At 46.7% G+C, this 24721-nt stretch overlaps 1 protein-coding gene across 1 annotated transcript in view; it reads right to left on the bottom strand.

Annotated features, from left to right (window-relative positions):
* OGFOD3 (2-oxoglutarate and iron dependent oxygenase domain containing 3) overlaps positions 1–24721 on the bottom strand; it is an 86448-nt gene that overhangs the window by 29556 nt on the left and 32171 nt on the right. Inside the window, exons 5-8 of the mRNA XM_069750669.1 lie at positions 12059–12123; positions 9834–9890; positions 8965–9118; positions 885–1008 (exon numbers count right to left, since the gene is read on the bottom strand). Coding sequence (XP_069606770.1) covers positions 885–1008; positions 8965–9118; positions 9834–9890; positions 12059–12123 — 400 coding nt within the window. The remainder of the gene's footprint in view (positions 1–884; positions 1009–8964; positions 9119–9833; positions 9891–12058; positions 12124–24721) is intronic.

Here is a 24721-nt window from a genome sequence, read left to right as displayed (position 1 = left end):
CTGGTCAGGTCGGATGGGCGTCTCCGGTCCGCTGCGGCGCCTCCCATCTTCTTTCCATGACGTCCTCTTCTGATCTTCAGCCACGGCTCCGGCGCAGGCGTACTTTGCTCTGCCCTGTTGAGGGCAGACAAAGTACTGCAGTGCGCAGGCGCCGGGCCTCTGACCTTTTCGGCGCCTGCGCACTGCAGTACTATCCTCTGCCCTCAAGAGGGCAGAGCAAAGTACGCCTGCGCCGGAGCCGTGGCTGAAGATCAGAAGAGGACGTCATGGAAAGAAGATGGGAGGCGCCGCAGCGGACCGGAGACGCCCATCCGACCTGACCAGCAGCGGGACCGCCCCTGGATGAGTATGATCTAACGTCTTTTTCTCCTTTTTCAGGTAACATCGGGGGCTTATCTACAGCATTACAGAATGCTGCAGATAAGCCCCTGATGCCGGTGGGATTACCTCACCCGCGATTTTCGGGGTGACAGGTTCCCTTTAAGATTCTATCTGTCTGCAAATTGAGATTCTGGTTTTGGCGTTTGTCCTAAGTCATGTGACAAGGCTCGTCAAAGGGTCGATATTGACTTTTAAGATTGCTACTTCCTATAGGTGACACTTGGAGTTCTAGTTCTCTTCCTCTCTGGAGAGACAATTTGCCTTTAAGATTCTGATATCTCAGTTCTCCGATTCCTCACGAGTCAAGTACTTCCTAATCAGTAACTCAAGAACATCCTGAGACTTCAGAAAACGTTCCCGCCAGAGACAAGGAAGAAAGTGTTTAACCAGTATCAGAGGCTGAAGGAACCAGATGGTGTTGGTTCCTAAAGGGGATGATCACAAGGAAGCAATCCTCATGAGGGCTGCATCAAGTTTTTTTTAGGTTCTTTTGAAGTTCTTACCGAGTCTGGGCTCCACCGTGCTGTTCGCTTTCTCATCGATAAATATGAATCTTCCCCCGCTAAAGTCTTTGGAGTAGTCAGACAGATAGAGTAAGGAGGTGTAGTCAAACGATCCGTAGGTCACCTGGGGAAGGAGAGATACAAGCTCAATCTCACATATCCTACCGAGCCTTCGCTACCCCGATGAGAGGAAAATCCTGAAGAGGGCGCTCTCATTGAATAGCTAATGAAACAATTAGTCTAAATCAATCAAGACCCCCACGACATTTATTTAAAGGGAACCTGTCATTGGGTTGAATTATGGTATTTGCATAAATTCCTGAAAAATCTGATTCAATTGTTTTTTATCGTAACCACTGTGTGGACCCCTGGAAGTACAAATAATAAGAAAAGAGACGCGAGTCCCGCCTCCAAATCCTGATCAGAACTTCCTGTTTATAGGGATGCAGGATTGTGAGACATGTGGAACCACTAGACTTTGTTGAATGGCTAACGAGCCCTAGCTGATCAAAGTGGACCTCTAGTGATCAGGGATCACCAGCCAACAGCGATCACCAGCAATCAGTGATCACCAGCAAACAGTGGTCACCAACAAACAGTGATCACCAGCGATCAGTGATCTTAATCTAAAGTGATCAGAAGATATTGGTGAGCTAAGCTGCATATGGTCATGTATTTTCCCCTGCAGAGGTCATTCTTATCAGCTATGTTACCCTTGGCTGGAGATGAGGCCAGGGAAACATATCAGGTCCCTTTAAGTGATGCTTAGACGCAGGGTTCCACATGCCATGCTGTAAGTGCCATTATCAGACATCAGCACTTGGCAGCTCCTTATTGAGGTGGATAACTGTGCCAATCAATAGATAATTACACCTTATAATTGCTGCACTTACACTTAGAGCTGCATTCAGGGGCTTCTACAAAGTCAAGCGCAGATGTCACAAAACAAAAATAAAGCCCAAGTAAGGAGCTACTTTCAAACAGAAGAAAAATCATTAGGCTTTCATTCACCATTACTTTATTTACTGTGTTTTCTGTGGTCGCCACATTAACAATTCTGTGTCCAGACACTAAAAGAAGCAGCTCTTCCTTACTCTCTCACAGCAGGAAATCACAGCAACATCTAAAGTGATTGCTACCTTCAAACTGATCACCCAAAATTTTGGAGGACATATTGAACTACTCTTTTGCCCAATTACCCCTGAATCATTCTTCAGTGCAATCTGTAGAGATTTGTTAAGCATGGTGTTTGTTACATCATCACTTGGTTCTTTGTTATTTTTCCAAATTTATCAAACATTTTAGCAGCGGAGACCGAGATCCAGCACAATGCTTATAATTGCCGTGTTTATCTCGCTGTTCCCGTCAGAACGCAAATGATAAATGTGCTAAATTTCACCCCGTACGAATCCTCGGAGCGCATCTTGTTGGAGCTATGTAACCGGCATATATAATTATAAGAAAAAGCTCAGAGAAATGGTTGCTTAATCATATGCCCTGGGCAATCTGAACTCAGGTGTGTGAGCAGGACTAGGTCAGGATAAAGATTTATTGTCAAGGTTTCTATAGATGTACATTATCACTCTCCAAACCTGAGGGGCACTATCAGCACTGTGTGTTTCAAGTTTCATAGTCTCCACCTGCAGCTCCCTCTCCCCTCTCACAGCATGCAGGCCCAATAATACAATGAGGGAGAGACTCTGCAGCTGCTTCATCCTCATTGTCTTTTATTTATTGAATTACCATTTAGATTTCTGGGAGCTAAGGTTGTCTGTGAAGCCAAGTTTCATAGTCTCCACCTAAGGCTTCCTCTCCTCTTTCACAGCAAGCAGTCTAAAAGATACACTGAGGGAGAGACTCTGCAGCTGCAATCTCCTTCTTCCCAGCAAATTTACTGAACTACATTAAAAGATTTTTGGGACAGAGATAATCTGTGCTCTGATTTTCTACCTGCAGCTCTCCTCTCTCATAGAATGCAATCTTACACATACACTGAGGGAGAGATACTGCAGCTGCATCCCCCTACCACTCTCGTAAAGTTACTGAATTAGAATAGATATTTCTGGAGATTGAGATGACTTGTGCTCTGAGTTTATTAGACTCAACTAGTGATGAGCAAGTATACTCATTCTCGGGTCTCCCGAGTATTTGTGAGTGCTCGGAGATATTGTTTTTGTCGATACAGCTGGATGATTCACGGCTGCTAGCCAGCCTGAGTACATGTGGGGGTTGTCTGGTTGCTAGGGAATCCCCACATGTATTCAAGCTGTCTAGCAGCCATAAATCATGCATCTGCGTCAACAAAAACTAAATCTCCGAGCAGTCACAAATACTCAGAGACCACCCGAGCGTGCTCGGGAAAACCCAAGCAACGAGTACACTCGCTCATCACTAGTCTCAACATGCAGCTCCCTATCCCCTCTCACAGTATGCAGTCTCCTAGAGACACTGAAGCAGACATACTGCAGCTGCATCACCTTCTTCCCCTTCTTAAATTTACTAAATTACATCACTGATTTCTGGATACTGAGATGATTTGTGTCTTGTAGATGTGGCTCCCTTTCCTCTCTCACAGCACGCAGTCTTATAGAGACACTGCGATAGAGATACTGCAGCTGCATCCCCCTCCTTCCAGTCTTCAATTTACTAAATTTCATTTCTGGGGACTAAAAGATTTCTGTGGAATGAGATAATTTGTAAAAAATTTGTAAAAAATGTACAGGCAGGTAATTGGGAATTGCAAGCTAATGGTTCTCCATTTTAGACAATCTCTGTGTCACAGAGCTACCGTGACAGAGAGGTTCCAGAGAACCGCAGCACTCTGGGCCTCGTTCACACACAATGAACAGAAGCTCTTCTCCTGAATTCTGACCTGGCTGTCTTGTGCCAGCAGGGCAGGAGTTAAACCTTGTTACTGAAGTTACTGAGAGGTTGGTCTCTCAGCTGATTTGGTTTTTGTAATCTCCGCTCCTATATAGACTCAGCTTTGACTATAACTGTTGTCAGTGATCAGTTCTGCTGCCTGGCTTGAAGTGGGAAGGAGTGTGGTGTTTTGGAGCTTGGAGGTTTATCTACAGAGATTGGTGTCTGCTGTTTTGGTTGCATGTTAAACCTGTTTTCCTTCCTAGTTTTTTCCCTCCTCTTCCCTTCTCTGTGTTTCCTCTGTGGCTGTGTGAGCATTTGGTGAGTTTGAGATTTTAGTTACCTTGTCTGCATACCCTGTTTAATTGTCGTATTTATACACTGGTGCAGTCCACCTCCCTTGGGGGGAGAGGGGGCCACTTATAGGGCCTGCACAGGAGAAAGGGATACGCTGGCGGCTCAGGCCTCCTAACCATTATAGGAACCCCTGAGATAAGAGAAAGCCAGGGCCCCATTATAGTGGCAGGGACAGGTGCGGGTCCCAGTACGCCATCCTCCCCCTTTATCGCCATTAACAGCGTGACACTCTGCCTATATAAAGGGTCTTTTAACGCTTTCTTTTGTTGCGACCCCAAACATTCCACAAACTTTCTTTAGGAAACAAGCTGCCCACATCTTTAGATAGAGATTAAACTAATTCTCATTCTTCTGACACAACAATACACGTGCACGCCTCGCTCAGGTGAATGTGCAGGTGTTTTCACAAAATAGGTGGCTGCAATACACCTACACTAGGGAACATATTGGTGACCCTCTGCCCCTACACATTAGATGATCAACCGATCCTGAAAAAAAATTAGCGGATTATCCCAATATTTACATAATGTGTAAGGGAACTTTAACGGGGTATCCCATCTTATAAAATGGTGGCATATCGCTCATTTTCAGGACCGCTGGTTCCTAGAGAGCGACCCCTATTGATCATAAAGTGGTCCTCGCCACGTTCCATTATTTTATAAGATGGGAATACTTCTTTAAATGTTCCATTTCCCTGCAGCGCCACCACAGGTAAAATAAGGCATTACGCAGTGCTCATTTACATCACTAGTTTGTAGGACAACACAGGTCCTCCAGAGCGAGCGCGAGATGAGGACCCCTAATAGGGTGTATGATAATGGGTTATCAAAGTCAAAAGACCCCTTTAATCACAGCAGTAATATCAGTCAGATACAATTACTGCGGTCTGGTAACTGCTATGACACCACATATAACGAGTGAGGACAAGGGGGTCATTATCTGACATTACAATGTGCTGTCCATTATATCCAGCTGCAATTTGATCCTGTTCTGTCTTTCCCAGAGTCTTAAAAGGGATTAAATTGCTGCACTTGTATTGATGGCCTCAATCTCCACTATGGTGGCCTGGTCCCTGGGCTGGAGAAGGGGGTCGGATCCATCCATCTGATGATCGTATGGGTCACGAGCAGAGAACTATTGGATGGAAACGCGCTAATTTCCCCATCAAGTGACTAATGAGAGTTTTCTATTGTGGGTAGAGGACGGCCGGGCCCTTGGCTGACATGGTGGCACAGGGTTAGCTCTTGTATGTAGTGGTAGACGGTGTGATCGCAGGTATTTCGGGGTCCCGTAATATTCTCTGTATACACGCCTGACAGCATCGGCTCATTATATGAGGAGTGCTGACCCATGAAAGCACACTATGTGCAGGAGCGGCGACTGCCAGGAGTGTGGCACTGATAATGGGGGCAGTAAGGTAACAGCAGGGGGATGTAGCCTCTGTTACTAATAAAGAGGTGGCAGTGTACAGGGCGTGGCAGGGGCCCACAGCAGCACAGAGTATTTCAGGAGATTACATATATAGATGTGGCCGTCCAAAGAGCGTGGCAGGGCTCCACAGCAGCACAGAGTATTTAAGGAAAGGACTGTGCTGATCTTGAGGGAGGTCACAGACTGCTAGTCATGGTAAAAAAAAAAAAAAAACACAAAAGTCACCCAGCAGCACAGAGTATTTCTGGAAAAGAGCATGCTATTCTTCGGGGAGGTCATAGACTCAGTTATACAGTGGGAGAAACAAGATCCCCGGCAGTGCAGAGTATTTTTAGGGGAGGGATGTACTTATTTGTGGGAAATATTAGGGTATGTGTCCACGTTCAGGATTGCATCAGTATTTGGTCAGTATTTTACATCAGTATTTGTAGCCAAAACCAGGAGAGGAACAAACAGAGGAAAAGTATAATAGAAACATATGCACCACTTCTGTATTTATCACCCACTCCTGGTTTTGGCTACAAATACTGACATAAAATCCTGACCAAATCCTGATGCAATCCTGAACGTGGACACATACCCTTAGACGGATTTGTGCTGATCTTGAGGTTGGTCATAGACTGTAGTGAAGTTGTCAAAGGAGCAGGATCCCCAGCAGCACAGAGTATTTCAGAAGAGAAGGTGTTCTCTGGAGATACACAGCGGAAGGATCAGGGGCCCACAGCAGCACAGAGTATTTCAGAAGAGAAGGTGTTCTCTGGAGATACACAGCGGAAGGATCAGGGGCCCACAGCAGCACAGAGTATTTCAGAAGAGAAGGTGTTCTCTGGAGATACATAGCGGAAGGATCAGGGGCCCACAGCAGCACAGAGTATTTCAGAAGAGAAGGTGTTCTCTGGAGATACATAGCGGAAGGATCAGGGGCCCACAGCAGCACAGAGTATTTCAGAAGAGAAGGTGTTCTCTGGAGATACATAGCGGAAGGATCAGGGGCCCACAGCAGCACAGAGTATTTCAGGAGAGGAGTGTGAAGATCTTTAGAGACAGTTTCATAGTGGAAGAAGCCTAGGTCTACAGCAGCACAGAGTATTTCAGGAGAGGAGGTGTTTTCTGGAGATACATAGCGGAAGGATCAGGGGCCCACAGCAGCACAGAGTATTTCAGGAGAGGAGGTGTTTTCTGGAGATACATAGCGGAAGGATCAGGGGCCCACAGCAGCACAGAGTATTTCAGGAGAGGAGTGTGAAGATCTTTAGAGACAGTTTCATAGTGGAAGAAGCCTAGGTCTACAGCTGCACAGAGGATTTCAGGAGAGATGTGTACTTATTTAGCTGACAAATCCGAGGCAGAGTCATTATGTGAGGAGAGAAACAGTGGACAAGTGGGCGGTCACAGGTGCAGTGTTACATAGTGGTATGAGCAGGACAGAGTATTTCAGGATGTGGCTATGCTGAGTCTGTGCGAGGACGTGACCCGTCCGTTGGCTCAGTGACGCCTCCGCCTGTTTTTGCCATTCTGTAACGTCAGCCGCTGGCTGGCAGCGCTGAGTGCGGCGACTCCATGCCGTTCTCAGTACCAGGCGATGCCAGGCTCTGCAGGGAGCGGAGCGGCTCTAACACATAAGACCACGTACCAGACGGACACAGCAGAGCTGGCGCTGTTGTGTGGGATGAAATACTGAACCCGCGAGGTCCAAGCTAAACATCTCCCAGTCCAGAACCTACAGACGTGGAAATGCTGAGACGCCTCGGTACGGAGGGGGTCCGACATCCAGGACCCCCGCCAATGATCATGGCCAGTGACTGAAGCTCACCCCACTCTCCATCATTGAGGTATGAAAGCCTTGATGCGGAGACCCCCTTAAACTCTTCAGCAAGCAGTGTTACGGCCATTCCTTATAGAACTGGTGTTGAAACGACAAAGTGTTTCCCCACGGCTTCTCCTCCGTTTTCTCTATTAACTGCGGGGGTCCGGTCTGTGTTTAATTAATGAATGAGGCCCGGTGGGAGTGCGGAGATCTCTTAGCTTCGTCCCTGGAGGGGGGCTTTCCTCACCGCGGATTATTACTCAATCTAAAATAATGTCAGCCCTCGCCTCCCTCCGTGCCGGGCTATTTGTGGAGCGCCGCGGTTCACAACTATAGCTGGATGTAAATGCATTAGACAATTGCATGAAAGGCAGTTCCCTAATACATGTCTATCCTAATTTTAAGAAGTAAGGATGCACGCGATTCCCTGGGACCCCCATTTCCTCCCAAACAAGGCTGATTAGTTCAATACAGCGGGAGAAAAGCTGTTTTCGCACGCATTTGGCGCCGCTTATCTCCAATAGTTTACATGGATCGAGTGGAGAAAATAGAGATCTTTAGATTTTATTTTGGTTTGGCTGATATGATCTATAGTGAGATTTTCTTCCATCGTGACAAGAGCTTAGGCCCCCAAAAAGAGATATTGGGGGATACCATTGAACAGTCCTTGTAGATATCCAGGATTGAATAGGTTAAAATCGGATTTGTCTGGCGGGAAGTGTGGGGAGATGGAACCTATAATTACATCTGCATAACATTCATAGCCATCATCCGCCATGTCCCCCTGTATAATACATTGGGGATCGTATGTCTCCCCTCCCCCGCAGGCAATAGACTGCGGCAATGATGAGATTGTCTGCGAGGAGCTGGGAATATGGAGGTGACGAGGGGTCAGGCTGCATCCTGATCCTCTGCCGGTGCCGTGTCCTGTGTGTCACCTTACCAGGGGCCGCTGACAAAGGGGATTAACTGCTTGACACCGGGACGTTCCCATCAGGAGGCCACCTCTGCCCTCTATTACTGGAGTGGCTGCAGATCCAGGGTTGGGGGGCTACATATATCCACGGCCCCCTCCATCCATCTCTACTGATCAAATCCCATCAGCTCCACTATGTAGCAGAGCTGAGCCGCGCATCTGACACTACCCATCAGCAAATCTGCTGGTAAACTTGTGTCCAATACAGTGACAAATTCAGCTCTGCTACGTCTGTACTCGTCGTACTGTATGCTCACAGCCATCTCCTGAAATACTCTGTTCTGCTGGGAGACCCTGCTACTCACATCAGGACACTGAGTTACATACAGCCCTGTTCTCCTGAACATAACACAGCGGGTCCCTTCCCCCCAGAAAGGTATGCAGAAAGCGCTCCTGAAATCCTCTGCGCTGCTGGTGGACCCCGCTCTCTTCCAGTCACCATTCTCTGACACACGAGACCGCCGTCCTCCTGACATCACATAGTCGCCACGCTTCTGAGATACTCGGTGCTGCTGTGGCCCATCCACTGAGGATACGGCCCGTGACCAGCGCAGTCCGACACTGGGCACGGGGAGAAGCGCCCTGATGCCACCCGGTGGCGGCCCCCTGAGGGCACTGTATGCGCTGCCCGTAGTGGGTCTCCTCACCTTGTCGATGTGCGGGTGCCAGTACTCGTCGTGGGTGGTCTTGGCCTCGGAGCTGTTGATGCGGGAGAAGAAGGTGGGTTTGGTGAGATGTAAAGCGCTGGCATCGAGATGGAACGTCCTGGCGATTTCCTGCTGGATCCTGCGCCTCACGTTCCTGCGAGGAGACAGCGACAAGAGGTGGGAATGAGGAACACGGCCTGGTGTAGACATGTGCTGCCATATTGCACAGGGGGAGATAAAGCTACCCGTCCCATTCGGGTGTACACAGCAATGGGGTGCATCAATACCACAGTACCACCAGGATACGGCGTACCTAACACACACCAATGCAGATGCCAGCGTGTCCCTGATCGATCAGCCTCATTACCGCCGCCCGCGCTCGGCTTCATGTGGATGACGGCACTAAATCTCAGGCGCTAATCAGCCTAATTAAAGCGGTAGTGAGTCTGTAAATGCGTTAGTGGCGCTGAGTGATTGCACCGCCGCCTGCTTACCCCGTGGGACTACTCCGAGAACACTTAGTGCCCGTCAACACTAATAGCCTGCACTTAATAACACTATCCTGGGAGTCTCATCCTACAGGACCACCCAGCCAAGCTTCCCGCTGCGACGACCCCTTGGATGTGACACAGGACTAGCACTGGAGGCACTTGTGTGTATGAGAATCATACCTGTTTAATAGCAGCAGTCCAAAAACAGCGCCACTCCTGACCGCAGGTGGTGTGTGTTACTGCAGATCATCTCCATTCACTTCATAGCTGCAATACCTGACACAACCTGAGCATAGGAGTGGCGCTGTTCTGGAAAAAAAAAGCAGCCACTTTTACACATTTAAGTACTACCAAGTATGAAACAAATATAGAAATTACCGATATAGCTGGAAATCCTCCTCAGTCAGAACATCCTTCATTTGCTCTCCATAATACCTGCAAAAACAAAAAGGGGGATTATTGGGGTGAAAGAACTGAAAGTGTGATACAAAGCGCTAAACCCCCTGCATGGGCAGGCAGTGAAATGACAATGTTCTGTCTTCGGCCACCACTAGGGGCAGCTGAAGAGTTACTGCATACTGGTTATACATAGAACTCTGAAAGAAAACTGTCTGCAGGAAGCGGAGGAGCTCCCCCTGCTGGTGGCAGCCGGCTGGCAGAATTTTATCTGTGACTCGTGTCTATGAATGAGGTTTGGAGCCATGTATCAGAAAACTAACTCCTGATATTAAAAGTGTGACATAATATTTGATACACATAATTTAGTGTTGAGAATCCCGATTACTCATTTCCCCCATAGTCGGCGAATTAATGTTTTTTTTTCCTTCACTTCTAAAGCCTTATTTTAATATCCCTGCTTGCTGTCAGTGAAAGGAAAGCAAGCAGAGATCTTGAAGAAATTACGGTAAGTTTAGTAAATTCTTAAGCATCACCATTCTCTGATGTCATCTTAAGATATATGGCAGGAGAGTAAGGCGAGGGTCGGGCATGAGAAGTTGATACTGTGAATTTTTAATGGGAAGATGACGGATTCTGCAGCTGGCCAGGTCACTTTCCAGGTGAACTGCACAATCTATCTTCTGTGTCTCGGCCACATTCAGTCATGCAGGGTATTACGGTGCATAATTGGTAATAAATCACTGCAGAGCGGTTGTAAATGCAACATAAAGGGACTGCAATGAATTCCTCTGCAGTGTACACCGTATTGTGTCACCGGAAACATTCACCTTTTACTTTCTACATCTTTAGCTGCAGGCTATTTCCTTCATCCTTTCTCATCAGAACATGCTTCTGTTTAGGTGGTACCTTCCATTGTTGGCCCGGACATCTCTGTGAGATGGTTGCAGTTTCATCTTTGTTACACTTCTGTAACACTTTTGCTCCAGTAACTAACTGATAGGTAAATCTTTACTGATCTTTTTCTAACCTTCACCTTTCTTGTGTAAAGAAATTATTTTCTTTCTCGTGTCTTATGACATTTCTCTTCCATGTGGTGCCATTGCTGACAGCATGAAAAGGGAAGGGTTTAATAAAGCAACACTCTTTTACAGTCACCTCTCTGCTGGACGCCTGTGTAATGAATAATTAGACATCACTGGGGTTGAATTCTTGTTAATTAGTATTTTGCATGCTATTTTCTTCAACCCTTCTCATCAGACAACACTCCTGTTTAGGTGATAACTTCCGTGGTCGACCTGGACGTCTCTGTGAGATGGTTGCAGTTCCATCTTTGATAAATTTCTGTAAACACTTTCGATCCAGTATCTGACTGATAAGTAAATCTTTACTGATGTTCATGTAGTCTAGTAAAGAAATGATTTTCCTTTTCAGGTCTTGTGACACTTCTCTTCCATGTGTTGCCATTGCTGACATTGCTTTTATAGTCACCCGTCTACTGGATTCCTGCGTAATTAATAATTAGATTTACCTGTGGTTGAATTCTTGTTAATTAGTATTTTGGTATCTAAACTTTAGCTTTGCTCCTAAGACTTTCACTGGGGTGTACTAATTTTTGCAACATGGTCTTGAATCAATTTGCTTGGAATTTGTATTGGGGGGAATATACAAAAGAAGAAATGTTGTTTGCAATAAATGGTCCAAATTTGCGGAAGTGTTTTGAAGTATGGTGTCCCATAGAAAAATAAAAAAATTTGATTCTGTAACGAAACTCAAAGGTGTTCTGACAAATCTGTTTGGGTGTACTCGCTCATGCTTCTTATGTATGCATTTATGTATACACACACATGTATGACTTTTGTCAGTCTGTATAACTATGTAATGAGGTTGCATAAGTATGCATACCTCTGAAATAATACTGATTTGTTAGTACTTTTTTAAAGCACCTTTTGAATTAATGTGAGCATTCAGGCATCCGATTCATCAAGGGTGTTAACACTTATGCAACCCTATTATAGATAGATACAAGTAAATTATAAATGTTAGAAAACACTCGAAAGGGAGGAAGGGTGCTAGGAACAAGCCAAGATTCTGAATTAAATGGCGTAGCGGTGTAACAATAGAAAGCGGTGGGAATGTGAAAGGAGTGGGCGAGAGAAGAAAGGCAAGAGAAATTCAGAAAATGAATGCCGGCTGTGAGGACTCACCGATACATATTAACAAAATTCTTCCCCATTGACAGCGCTCCCGAGTGCAGGTCTAGAATAGACGCCTGGAAAACACAGAGGGAGAAGATTGTACGTTACATACCGACCGCTAACTGCTGGATTCTCTACCGCCTCGCGCTGTCATAGCACAGGCTTCTGGGAAATGGCGCAGCCTGATTGCCCACTGCGGCAGCTGCTCAGGTCAGGAGCCAAACTTTCCGTACTTAACGTGTCGGATATGAGCTGAGGTGAAGCGTCTCATTCCGTAGGCAGAAAATTATATCTCGCGAGTAAAATACTGGTTTACAGAAAAAAAAATACTAAAAACACAGATTGAAAAGTACAGAAAATTCCATCAGATGATCTGAAAAAACTGGAAATACAGCACAACACAAAATAAGCCATTGGTGGATTGGATGGAATAGATCTTAGTCTGGTTGCACTGACACATACTGTATGTACTGAGATTTCAGAACTGCCAATACTCGGGTCTACCCTAAAAGCCCTGCATTATTAGTTCAAAATAAATTCCATTTTACAAATATGTAGTAGAATCCAATATTCTGAATGCCTGTCCTGGAAAGGGAAATATGTAGAGGAGACAGAAAGTAGGAGCAGCAGTAGTATATAGAGGAAGGCAGGGAGACAGAAGTATATAGAGGAAGGCAGGGGAGACAGAAGTATATAGAGGAAGGCAGGGAGACAGAAGGTAGGAGAGGCAGTAGTATATAGAGGAAGGCAGGGAGACAGAAGTATATAGAGGAAGGCAGGGGAGACAGAAGTATATAGAGGAAGGCAGGGAGACAGAAGGTAGGAGAGGCAGTAGTATATAGAGGAAGGCAGGGAGACAGAAGTATATAGAGGAAGGCAGGGGAGACAGAAGTATATAGAGGAAGGCAGGGAGACAGAAGGTAGGAGAGGCAGTAGTATATAGAGGAAGGCAGGGAGACAGAAGGTAGGAGAGGCAGTAGTATATAGAGGAAGGCAGGGAGACAGAAGTATATAGAGGAAGGCAGGGGAGACAGAAGTATATAGAGGAAGGCAGGGAGACAGAAGGTAGGAGAGGCAGTAGTATATAGAGGAAGGCAGGGAGACAGAAGGTAGGAGAGGCAGTAGTATATAGAGGAAGGCAGGGAGACAGAAGGTAGGAGAGGCAGTAGTATATAGAGGAAGGCAGGGAGACAGAAGGCAGGGGAGACAGAAGTATATAGAGGAAGGCAGGGAGACAGAAGGTAGGAGAGGCAGTAGTATATAGAGGAAGGCAGGGAGACAGAAGGTAGGAGAGGCAGTAGTATATAGAGGAAGGCAGGGAGACAGAAGGTAGGAGAGGCAGTAGTATATAGAGGAAGGCAGGGAGACAGAAGGTAGGAGCTGCAGTAGTATATAGAGGAAGGCAGGGAGACAGAAGGTAGGAGCTGCAGTAGTATATAGAGGAAGGCAGGGAGACAGAAGGTAGGAGCAGCAGTAGTATATAGAGGAAGGCAGGGAGACAGAATGTAGGAGACGCAGTAGTATATAGAGAAAGGCAGGGAGACAGAAGGTAGGAGCTGCAGTAGTATATAGAGGAAGGCAGGGAGACAGAAGGTAGGAGCTGCAGTAGTATATAGAGGAAAGCAGAGAGACAGAAGGTGGGAGAGGCAGTAGTATATAGAGGAAGACAGGGAGACAGAAGGTAAGATCTGCAGTAGTATATAGAGGAAAGCAGGGAGACAGAAGGTGGGAGAGGCAGTAGTATATAGAGGAAAGCAGGGAGACAGAAGGTAGGAGACGCAGTAGTATATAGAGGAAGGCACTGGAGACAGAAGGTAGGAGACGCAGTAGTATATAGAGAAAGGCAGGGAGACAGAAGGTAGGAGAGGCAGTAGTATATAGAGGAAGGCATGGAGACAGAATGTAGGAGCGGCAGTAGTATATAGGGGAAGGCAGGGAGACAGCAGGTAGGAGAGGCAGTTGTATATAGGGGAAGGCAGGGAGACAGAAGGTAGGAGAGGCAGTAGTGTATAGAGGAAGGCAGGGAGACAGAAGGTAGGAGCGGCAGTAGTATATAGAGGAAGGCAGGGAAGACAGAAGGTAGGAGAGGCAGTAGTGTATAGAGGAAGGCAGGGAGACAGAAGGTAGGAGCGGCAGTAGTATATAGAGGAAGGCAGGGAAGACAGAAGGTAGGAGCAGTTGTAGTATATAGAGGAAGGCAGGGAGACAGAAGGTAGGAGCGGCAGTAGTATATAGAGGAAGGCAGGGAAGACAGAAGGTAGGAGCAGTAGTAGTATATAGAGGAAGGCAGGGAAGACAGAAGGTAGGAGCGGCAGTAGTATATAGAGGAAGGCAGGGGAGATAGAAGGTAGGAGCAGCAGTAGTATATAGAGGAAGGCAGGGAAGACAGAAGGTAGGAGCAGTAGTAGTATATAGAGGAAGGCAGGGAGACAGAAGGTTGGAGCGGCAGTAGTATATAGAGGAAGGCAGGGAAGACAGAAGGTAGGAGCAGTAATAGTATATAGAGGAAGGCAGGGAAGACAGAAGGTAGGAGCAGCAGTAGTATATAGAGGAAGGCAGGGAGACGGAAGGTAGGAGCAGCAGTAGTATATAGGGAAGTCAGCGAGATAGAAGGTAGGAGCAGCAGTAGTATATAGAGGAAGGCAGGAAGACAGAAGGTAGGAGCAGCAGTAGTATATAGAGGAAGGCAGGGAGACAGAAGGTAGGAGCGGCAGTAGTATATAGGGGAAGACAGGGAGACAGAAGGTAGGAGCAGCAGTAGTATATAGGGGAAGACAAGGGAGACAGAAAGTAGGAGCAGCAGTAGTATATAGGGCAGGGGTCCCCAACCTGTAGCTCGGGAGCCACATGTGGCTCGCGGTCCCAGGAATTGTGGCTCGCGACTGTCTGCCAGCTTGGTGCATTAGCTCCAGGTCTAGCAAACAGGTATGAAGAGTACATCTCAAAATTGTGAATTTTTGAGTAGCCCAGCACAGAAGATCAGATCTGGATGCACATATACACGTCTTAGGGGTTTAGAGATGTTTTAGGTATGGTACACTGGAGGATGATACTACCTATTAGAGGAGGTTCTTAAAGCTGGATGCAACAGCGTGTTAGGAGTCCTTTATTGGGATAATACTGAATTGGGGCATTGTGGGAACTGTTGTGAATTCCGTTGTCAAGCTCCCTCCTGTGGTCATGAATGGTACTTCGGCTGGTTCTGTCCATGGGCTTCCTCTGGTGGTTGTGAGTGGGGCTGCGGCTTCTGAGGCTCCTTCCACAGGTGACGAGGTTAATGCGTTAGCTGGCTGCTCTATTTAACTCCACTTAGATCTTTGCTCCATGCCACCTGTCAATGTTCCAGAATTGGTCTAGTTCACTCCTGGATCGTTCTTGTGACCTGTCTTCCCAGCAGAAGCTAAGTTACTGCTTGTTTTTCTCTGGTTTGCTATTTTTCTGTCCAGCTTGCTATTTTGATTGTTTTCTTGCTTGCTGGAAGCTCTGGGAGACAGTGAGTCGGTGCGGAGGGTCTTTTTGCGCCCTCTGCGTGGTCTTTTTGTAGTTTTTTGTGCTGACCGCAAAGCTGCCTTTCCTATCCTCTGTCTGTTCAGTAAGTCGGGCCTCACTTTGCTAAATTTATTTCATCTCTGTGTTTGTAATTTTCATCTTTACTCACAGTCATTATATGTGGGGGGCTGCCTGTTCCTTTGGGGAATTTCTCTGAGGCAAGGTAGGCTTTATTTTTCTATCTTTAGGGCTAGCTAGTTCCTTAGGCTGTGACGAGGCGCCTAGGGAGCGTCAGGAGCGCTCCACGGCTATTTCTAGTGTGTGTGATAGGATTAGGGATTGCGGTCAGCAGAGTTCCCACGTCTCAGAGCTCGTCCTATATTATTAGTAACTATCAGGTCATTCTGTGTGCTCTTAACCACCAGGTCCATTATTGTCCTGACCACCAGGTCATAACAGTACAGGTGGCCCAAAGTACTAATGCATCTCAATAGAGGGATAAGAGAAGTTCTGAGACCACTTTTTTTTCTTTGCAGTGTGTTTTGTCTCTCTTTTCCCCTTTACCTCTGAGTGGTTCAGGATACAGGTGTAGATATGGACATTCAAGGTCTGTCCTCTTGTATGGATAATCTCACTGCAAGGGTACAAAACATTCAAGATTTTGTGGTTCAGAATCCAATGTTAGAGCCTAGGATTCCTATTCCTGATTTGTTTTTTTGGGATAGATCTAAGTTTCTGAATTTCAAAAATAATTGTAAATTGTTTCTTGCTTTGAAACCTTGCTCCTCAGGTGACCCTGTTCAACAAGTGAAAATCATTATTTCTTTGTTACGTGGCGACCCTCAAGACTGGGCATTTTCCCTTGTGCCAGGAGATCCGGCATTGCGTGATGTTGATGCGTTTCTTCTGGCGCTCGGATTGCTTTATGATGAACCAAATTCAGTGGATCAGGCAGAGAAAATCTTGCTGGCTCTGTGTCAGGGTCAGGATGAGGTAGAGATATATTGTCAGAAGTTTAGGAAGTGGTCTGTACTCACTCAGTGGAATGTGCCCTGGCAGCAATTTTCAGAAAGGGTCTCTCTGAAGCCCTTAAGGATGTCATGGTGGGATTTCCCATGCCTGCTGGTCTGAATGAGTCTATGTCTTTGGCCATTCAGATCGATCGACGCTTACGTGAGCGTAAAGCTGTGCACCATTTGGCGGTATTATCTGAGCATAGACCTGAGCCTATGCAATGTGATAGGACTTTAACCATAGCTGAACGGCAAGAACACAGACGTCGGAATGGGCTGTGTTTTTACTGTGGTGATTCCACTCATGCTATCTCCGATTGTCCTAAGCGCACTAAGCGGTTCGCTAGGTCTGCCACCATTGGTACGGTACAGTCGAAATTTCTTTTGTCCGTTACTCTGATCTGCTCTTTGTCATCCTATTCTGTTATGGCATTTGTGGATTCAGGCGCTGCCCTGAATTTGATGGACTTGGAGTTTGTGGTTTTTTCTTGGAGCCCTTGCAGTATCCTATTCCATTAAGAGGAATTGATGCTACGCCTTTGGCCAAGAATAAGCCTCAGTACTGGAATCAATTGACCATGTGCATGGCTCCTGCACATCAGGAGGATATTCGCTTTTTGGTGTTGCATAATCTGCATGATATGGTCGTTTTGGGGTTGCCATGGCTACAGGTCATAATCCAGTATTGGATTGGAAATCTATGTCTGTGTCCAGCTGGGGTTGTCAGGGAGTACATGGTGATGTTCCATTTTTGTCTATTTCGTCATCCACCCCTTCTGAAGTCCCGGAGTTTTTGTCGGATTACCGGGATGTATTTGATGAGCCCAAATCCAGTGCCCTACCTCCTCATAGGGATTGCGATTGTGCTATCGATTTGATTCCTGGTAGTAAGTTTCCTAAGGGCCGACTGTTCAATTTATCTGTGCCAGAGCACGCCGCTATGCGGAGTTATGTAATGGAATCCTTGGAGAAGGGTCATATTCGCCCGTCGTCGTCACCATTGGGAGCAGGGTTCTTTTTTGTGGCCAAGAAGGATGGTTCTTTGAGACCTTGTATTGATTACCGCCTTCTTAATAAGATCACAGTCAAATTTCAGTACCCTTTGCCGCTGCTGTCTGATTTATTTGCTCGGATTAAGGGGGCTAGTTGGTTCACCAAGATAGATCTTCGTGGTGCGTATAATCTTGTGCGTATTAAACAGGGCGATGAATGGAAAACAGCATTTAATACGCCCGAGGGCCATTTTGAGTACCTGGTTATGCCATTCGGGCTTTCCAATGCTCCATCAGTATTTCAGTCCTTTATGCATGACATCTTCCGAGAGTACCTGGATAAATTCCTGATTGTATATTTGGATGATATTTTGGTCTTCTCGGATGATTGGGAGTCTCACGTGAAGCAGGTCAGAATGGTGTTCCAGGTCCTTCGTGCGAATTCTTTGTTTGTGAAGGGGTCAAAGTGTCTCTTTGGAGTTCAGAAGGTTTCATTTTTGGGTTTAATTTTTTCCCCTTCTACTATCGAGATGGACCCTGTTAAAGTCCAGGCCATTTATGATTGGACTCAGCCGACATCTGTGAAGAGTCTGCAAAAGTTCCTGAGCTTTGCTAATTTTTATCGTCGCTTCATCAGTAATTTTTCTAGTGTTGCTAAACCGTTGACTGATTTGACTAAGAAGGGTGCTGATGTGGTCAATTGGTCTTCTGCGGCTGTGGAAGCTTTTCAGGAGTTGAAGCGTCGTTTTTCTTCTGCCCCTGTGTTGTGCCAGCCAGATGTTTCGCTTCCGTTTCAGGTCGAGGTTGATGCTTCTGAGATTGGAGCAGGGGCTGTTTTGTCGCAAAGAAGTTCTGATGGCTCGGTGATGAAACCATGTGCCTTCTTTTCTAGAAAGTTTTCGCCTGCTGAGCGCAATTATGATGTTGGCAATCGAGAGTTGTTGGCCATGAAGTGGGCATTCGAGGAGTGGCGTTATTGGTTTGAAGGAGCCAAGCATCGCGTGGTGGTCTTGACGGATCACAAGAATTTGACTTATCTCGAGTCTGCCAAACGGTTGAATCCTAGACAGGCTCATTGGTCGCTATTTTTCTCCCGTTTTGATTTTGTGGTTTCGTGCCTTCCAGGCTCTAAGAATGTGAAGGCTGATGCCCTGTCAAGGAGTTTTGTGCCCGACTCTCCGGGTGTTCCTGAGCCGGCGGGTATTCTCAAAGAGGGGGTAATTTTGTCTGCCATCTCCCCTGATTTGCGGCGGGTGCTGCAAAAATTTCAGGCTGATAGACCTGACCGTTGCCCAGCAGAGAAACTGTTTGTCCCTGATAAATGGACTAGTAAAGTTATCTCTGAGGTTCATTGTTCAGTGTTGGCTGGTCATCCGGGAATCTTTGGTACCAGAGATTTGGTGGCTAGATCCTTTTGGTGGCCGTCTTTGTCGCGGGATGTGCGTTCTTTTGTGCAGTCCTGTGGGACTTGTGCTCGGGCTAAGCCCTGCTGTTCTCGTGCCAGTGGGTTGCTTTTGCCCTTGCCGGTCCCGAAGAGGCCCTGGACGCATATCTCTATGGATTTTATTTCGGATCTCCCTGTCTCTCAAAAGATGTCGGTCATTTGGGTGGTTTGTGATCGCTTCTCTAAGATGGTCCATTTGGTACCCTTGTCTAAATTGCCTTCCTCCTCTGATTTGGTGCCATTGTTTTTCCAGCATGTGGTTCGTTTACATGGCATTCCGGAGAACATCGTTTCGGATAGAGGTTCCCAGTTTGTTTCGAGGTTTTGGCGAGCCTTTTGTGCTAGGATGGGCATTGATTTGTCTTTTTCCTCGGCTTTCCATCCTCAGACAAATGGCCAAACCGAACGAACTAATCAGACTTTGGAAACATATCTGAGATGCTTTGTTTCTGCTGATCAGGATGATTGGGTGTCCTTTTTCCTTTGGCGGAGTTCGCCCTTAATAATCGGGCCAGCTCGGCTACTTTGGTTTCGCCGTTTTTCTGCAATTCTGGTTTCCATCCTCGTTTCTCTTCAGGGCAGGTTGAGTCTTCGGACTGTCCTGGTGTAGATACTGTGGTGGATAGGTTGCAGCAGATTTGGACTCATGTGGTGGACAATTTGACATTGTCCCAGGAGAAGGCTCAACGTTTCGCTAACCGCCGGCGCTGTGTGGGTCCCCGACTTCGTGTTGGGGATTTGGTTTGGTTGTCGTCTCGTTATGTTCCTATGAAGGTTTCCTCTCCTAAGTTTAAGCCTCGTTTCATTGGTCCGTACAAGATTTCTGAGGTTCTCAATCCTGTGTCATTTCGTTTGACCCTTCCAGCTTCTTTTGCCATCCATAATGTATTCCATAAGTCATTGTTGCGGAGATACGTGGCGCCTGTGGTTCCATCCGTTGATCCTCCTGCCCCGGTGTTGGTTGAGGGGGAGTTGGAGTATGTGGTGGAGAAGATTTTGGATTCTCGTATTTCGAGACGGAAACTCCAGTACCTGGTCAAGTGGAAGGGTTATGGTCAGGAAGATAATTCCTGGGTCTTTGCCTCCGATGTTCATGCTGCCGATCTGGTTCGTGCCTTTCATTTGGCTCGTCCTGGTCGGCCTGGGGGCTCTGGTGAGGGTTCGGTGACCCCTCCTCAAGGGGGGGGGTACTGTTGAGAATTCTGTTGTCAAGCTCCCTCCTGTGGTCATGAATGGTACTTCGGCTGGTTCTGTCCATGGGCTTCCTCTGGTGGTTGTGAGTGGGGCTGCGGCTTCTGAGGTTCCTTCCACAGGTGACGAGGTTAATGCGTTAGCTGGCTGCTCTATTTAACTCCACTTAGATCTTTGCTCCATGCCACCTGTCAATGTTCCAGTATTGGTCTAGTTTACTCCTGGATCGTTCTTGTGACCTGTCTTCCCAGCAGAAGCTAAGTTACTGCTTGTTTTTCTCTGGTTTGCTATTTTTCTGTCCAGCTTGCTATTTTGATTGTTTTCTTGCTTGCTGGAAGCTCTGGGACGCAGAGGGAGCTCCTCCGCACCGTGAGTCGGTGCGGAGGGTCTTTTTGCGCCCTCTGCGTGGTCTTTTTGTAGTTTTTTGTGCTGACCGCAAAGCTGCCTTTCCTATCTTCTGTCTGTTCAGTAAGTCGGGCCTCACTTTGCTAAATCTATTTCATCTCTGTGTTTGTAATTTTCATCTTTACTCACAGTCATTATATGTGGGGGCTGCCTGTTCCTTTGGGGAATTTCTCTGAGGCAAGGTAGGCTTTATTTTTCTATCTTTAGGGCTAGCTAGTTCCTTAGGCTGTGACGAGGCGCCTAGGGAGCGTCAGGAGCGCTCCACAGCTATTTCTAGTGTGTGTGATAGGATTAGGGATTGCGGTCAGCAGAGTTTCCACGTCTCAGAGCTCGTCCTATATTATTAGTAACTATCAGGTCATTCTGTGTGCTCTTAACCACCAGGTCCATTATTGTCCTGACCACCACGTCATAACAGGGAACCCCTGGATCTCAGTGTACTGCTTTGGAGTAATTTCTGTGGAAAAGCTTCGGTTATCATTATACCCGTAATGGTGGCTTTGGTTTACACGACTATGAGGGGAACAGAAGCAGAATGCTGCTCGCGACCACCTCTCAGAGCTTAATGTGGCTCGCGACCCTCTCTCAGTGCTGAATGTGGCTCTCAAGGTCAAAAAGGTTGGGGACCGCTGATACAGGGGAAGGCAGGGAGACAGAAAGTAGGAGCGGCAGTAGTATATAGAAGAAGGCAGGGAGACAGAAGGTAGGAGCAGCAGTAGTATATAGGGAAGGCAGGGAGACAGAAGGTAGGAGCAGCAGTAGTATATAGAGGAAGGCAGCGAGACAGAAGGTAGGAGCGGCAGTAGTATATAGAGGAAGGCAGGGAGACAGAAGGTAGGAGCGGTAGTAGTATATAGAGGAAGGCAGGGGAGGCAGAAGGTAGGAGCGCAGCAGTATATAGAGGAAGGCACTGGAGACAGAAGGTAGGAGCAGCAGTAGTATAGAGAGGAAGGCAGTGAAGACAGAAGGTAGGAGCAGCAGTAGTATATAGAGGAAGGCAGGGAAGACAGAAGGTAGGAGCAGCAGTAGTATATAGAGGAAGGCAGGGAGACAGAAGGTAGGAGCTGCAGTAGTATATAGAGGAAAGCAGGGGAGACAGAAGGTAGGAGAGGCAGTAGTATATAGAGGAAGGCAGGGAGACAGAAGGTAGGAGCAGCAGTAGTATATAGAGGAAGGCAGGGAGACAGAAGGTAGGAGCTGCAGAGGTATGTAGAAGAAGGCAGGGGAGACATAAGGTAGGAGAGGCAGTAGTATATAGGGGAAGGCAGGGAGACAGAAGGTAGGAGCGGCAGTAGTATATAGAGGAAGGCAGGGGAGACAGAAGGTAGGAGAGGCAGTAGTATATAGAGGAAGGCAGGGAGACAGAAGGTAGGAGCAGCAGTAGTATATAGAGGAAAGCAGGGGAGACAAAGGTAGGAGAGGCAGTAGTATATAGAGGAAGGCAGGGGAGACAGAAGGTAGGAGAGGCAGTAGTATGTAGAGGAAGGCAGGGGAGACAGAAGGTAGGAGAGGCAGTAGTATATAGAGGAAGGCAGGGAGACAGAAGGTAGGAGCGGCAGTAGTATATAGGGGAAGGCAGGGGAGACAGAAAGTAGGAGAGGCAGTAGTATATAGAGGAAGGCAGGGGACACAGAAGGCAGGAGAGGCAGTAGTATATAGAGGAAGGCATGGAGACAGAAGGTAGGAGCTGCAGTAGTATATAGAGGAAGGCAGGGAGGCAGAAGGTAGGAGCAGCAGTAGTATATAGAGGAAGGCAGGGGAGATAGAAGGTAGTAGCAGCAGTTGTAAATAGAGGAAGGCAAGGGAAACAGTGGCAGGCGATACAAAGACCTAAAGAGACAGGTAGGAAAGACAATTACAAAGGAAGTGGAGACAAAGGTCTAGAGAGAAACAAATGAGGGCAAAGACAAAGAAAAAGGTAAGGAGATAAATACCTACAAGGAAAGGTAGGAGAGACAAAAACAGAGGGAAAGCTGAGGGAGATAATAATGGAGAGAGGAAGGCAGTGAGAGACTGAAGAGCAGAGGAGACAGAGGTACAGACCGTAGGTCAGGGTAGACAGGTATAGACTGAAGGGCAGCAGATACAGAGGTATAGTCTGAAAGGCAGCAGAGACAGAGGTATAGTCTGAAGGGCAGAGGTAACAGAGGCACAGACTGAAGAGGAGACAGAGGTATTGAGTTAAAGGCAAGGAGGGGGGCAAAGATCAAATAGCAGAGGAGCTAAAAGCATAGTGCTCCTCGTCTTTGTGTGGGTTTCCTTCTGGTACTCTGGTTTCCTCCCACACTCAAGACATACTGAATTTAGATTGTGAGTCCCATTGGGGACAGCGATGATAAGGTCTGTAAAGCGCTATGGAATATGATAGTACTATATAAGAAAAAAATAATAAATAAATAAAGGTACAGTGCACCAACATAGGAAACACTATTGGCCATAGGATGGTGCAAATATATCTAAGCTTTGTGGGTCTGAAGAGCAGTAGGGACGTGCTCTGCCCTCGGCACAAAAAGTTTCCATTTATAAATCTTGGAAAAGGAGATCGTGAGACGCAGCGGACATACTTTCCCAAAGCTTCTTCAAAATGTTGGGAAGGGGAGCAAAAACAAACTATAATAGGAAGCTGACAGATGGATAAATGAGGCGAAGCAGAAGAGGTCAATAGTGATGATGGGAGGAGAGGAGCTCGCTAAAGAATTGTCAAAAAGGAACGAGCGCTGATTTATACCGGCCGAGCTCGTGATCAATATCTGAGACCAGATCTGGAGAACAAGCAGTCTTTAACGCCAGGAAGAGAAAGTGTAAGAATTAATGACTTAAAGGGGAAGTCATCTATCTCATCCCTTAAAGGCATTGTTCACTTTAAAGGGTTATTCCCACGTTCACTGTCAGATAGTACTTGTAAAAACAAGCAATTCAATATTTATTAAAATTTTCAGCTGTTATTGAGGTATTAACACGTCACTTTTGTTTACAGCTCGTTGCCTTGGAGACTGACCACCATTTCAAGACAGCAGAGCATGCGCAGTGCTTACAAGCTCTTTTCTATCGAGCTTGTGAGAGCTGCTTTCAAGCTCTCCAGAATCTCTGGATTGTGCAAGTTAACACCTTATCCCGGCCAACTGCAGCACGGTGCTTGCCGGTTAGACAGCATCGGTGGTCTGTGTCCTAGGCAACAGGCTGTAAACAAAAGTGTTAATATCTCAAGAATTTCTCAATTTTATCAAGCAGTAAATTGCAAAATTGCTTGTTTTTACAGGAAATATATGACAATACTTATTTATAGGGATTATATAAATAGATAATAACAAAAAAAAATCCTATGTGATGATAACACTGGTGGGGCCACATGTATTTCTGAGCTTCCCTGACTCCTGGTATGAGGCATGTCCGCTGCTGTGTGGCTGTCACTGCAATGTCAAAGCTGCCCATCGTGCTACCCGTACTGAGAAGCTCCTGCGGTGGAGATTCCGGAAATGTTATGACAGGCTCACAGCAGTCTGATTAACCCTAGAGGCACAGGATAACGCTGGGAGAGGCGGATGTCATCTCGCATGATGTGACTGTCGCTCTGTAATGTGGAAGAATGGAGAACAAAAATGAGGGTTGTTTAATAGAAAAAAAAAGGAACTGTTTATTTTTCTCCGAGATATAGCGCCACTGTAGTCTATGGCCAGTGTCAGGTACTGCAGCTCATAATTACCCAAGTTGCCATTCACTTGCATCACAAAGATGGCGTCGGTATGGAGTAAAAGCTCCATGCCCAAGATGCCCGTGGTAGGTACCATTCTAATTTGTTTAGTTAATGCTAATCCAGTAATTCACCAGATAAATATGATCTGTGCACATCATTCATATTGGTGCTGCTCCCTTTTAGCTGTGAAGAAGTGTCTCCTCCTGGACAATCCATTAAAGGGGCTGACCAGTTTAGAAAACCCATTATCACACGCCTGTTTCTCTCGTCGGAGGACCTGTCCTGTCTCCAGCCTTACACAGCCCCTTGATTTGAATGGAACTTATGTAATACCTCATTTCTCCAGCGGTGGTGCTGCAGAGAAATCAAACACTCACAGCCAGGTTTACTGGCAGATCAGAACTGATCGCCGGAGGTCTCATCATCGGGGTTCTTTGTGATTAG

Source organism: Ranitomeya imitator, chromosome 2 (genome assembly GCF_032444005.1).
Source record: "Ranitomeya imitator isolate aRanImi1 chromosome 2, aRanImi1.pri, whole genome shotgun sequence".
Lineage (NCBI taxonomy): Eukaryota > Metazoa > Chordata > Amphibia > Anura > Dendrobatidae > Ranitomeya > Ranitomeya imitator.
Note: the sequence above shows the minus strand (reverse complement) of the source record. Positions and strands in the feature narration are given on the sequence as shown.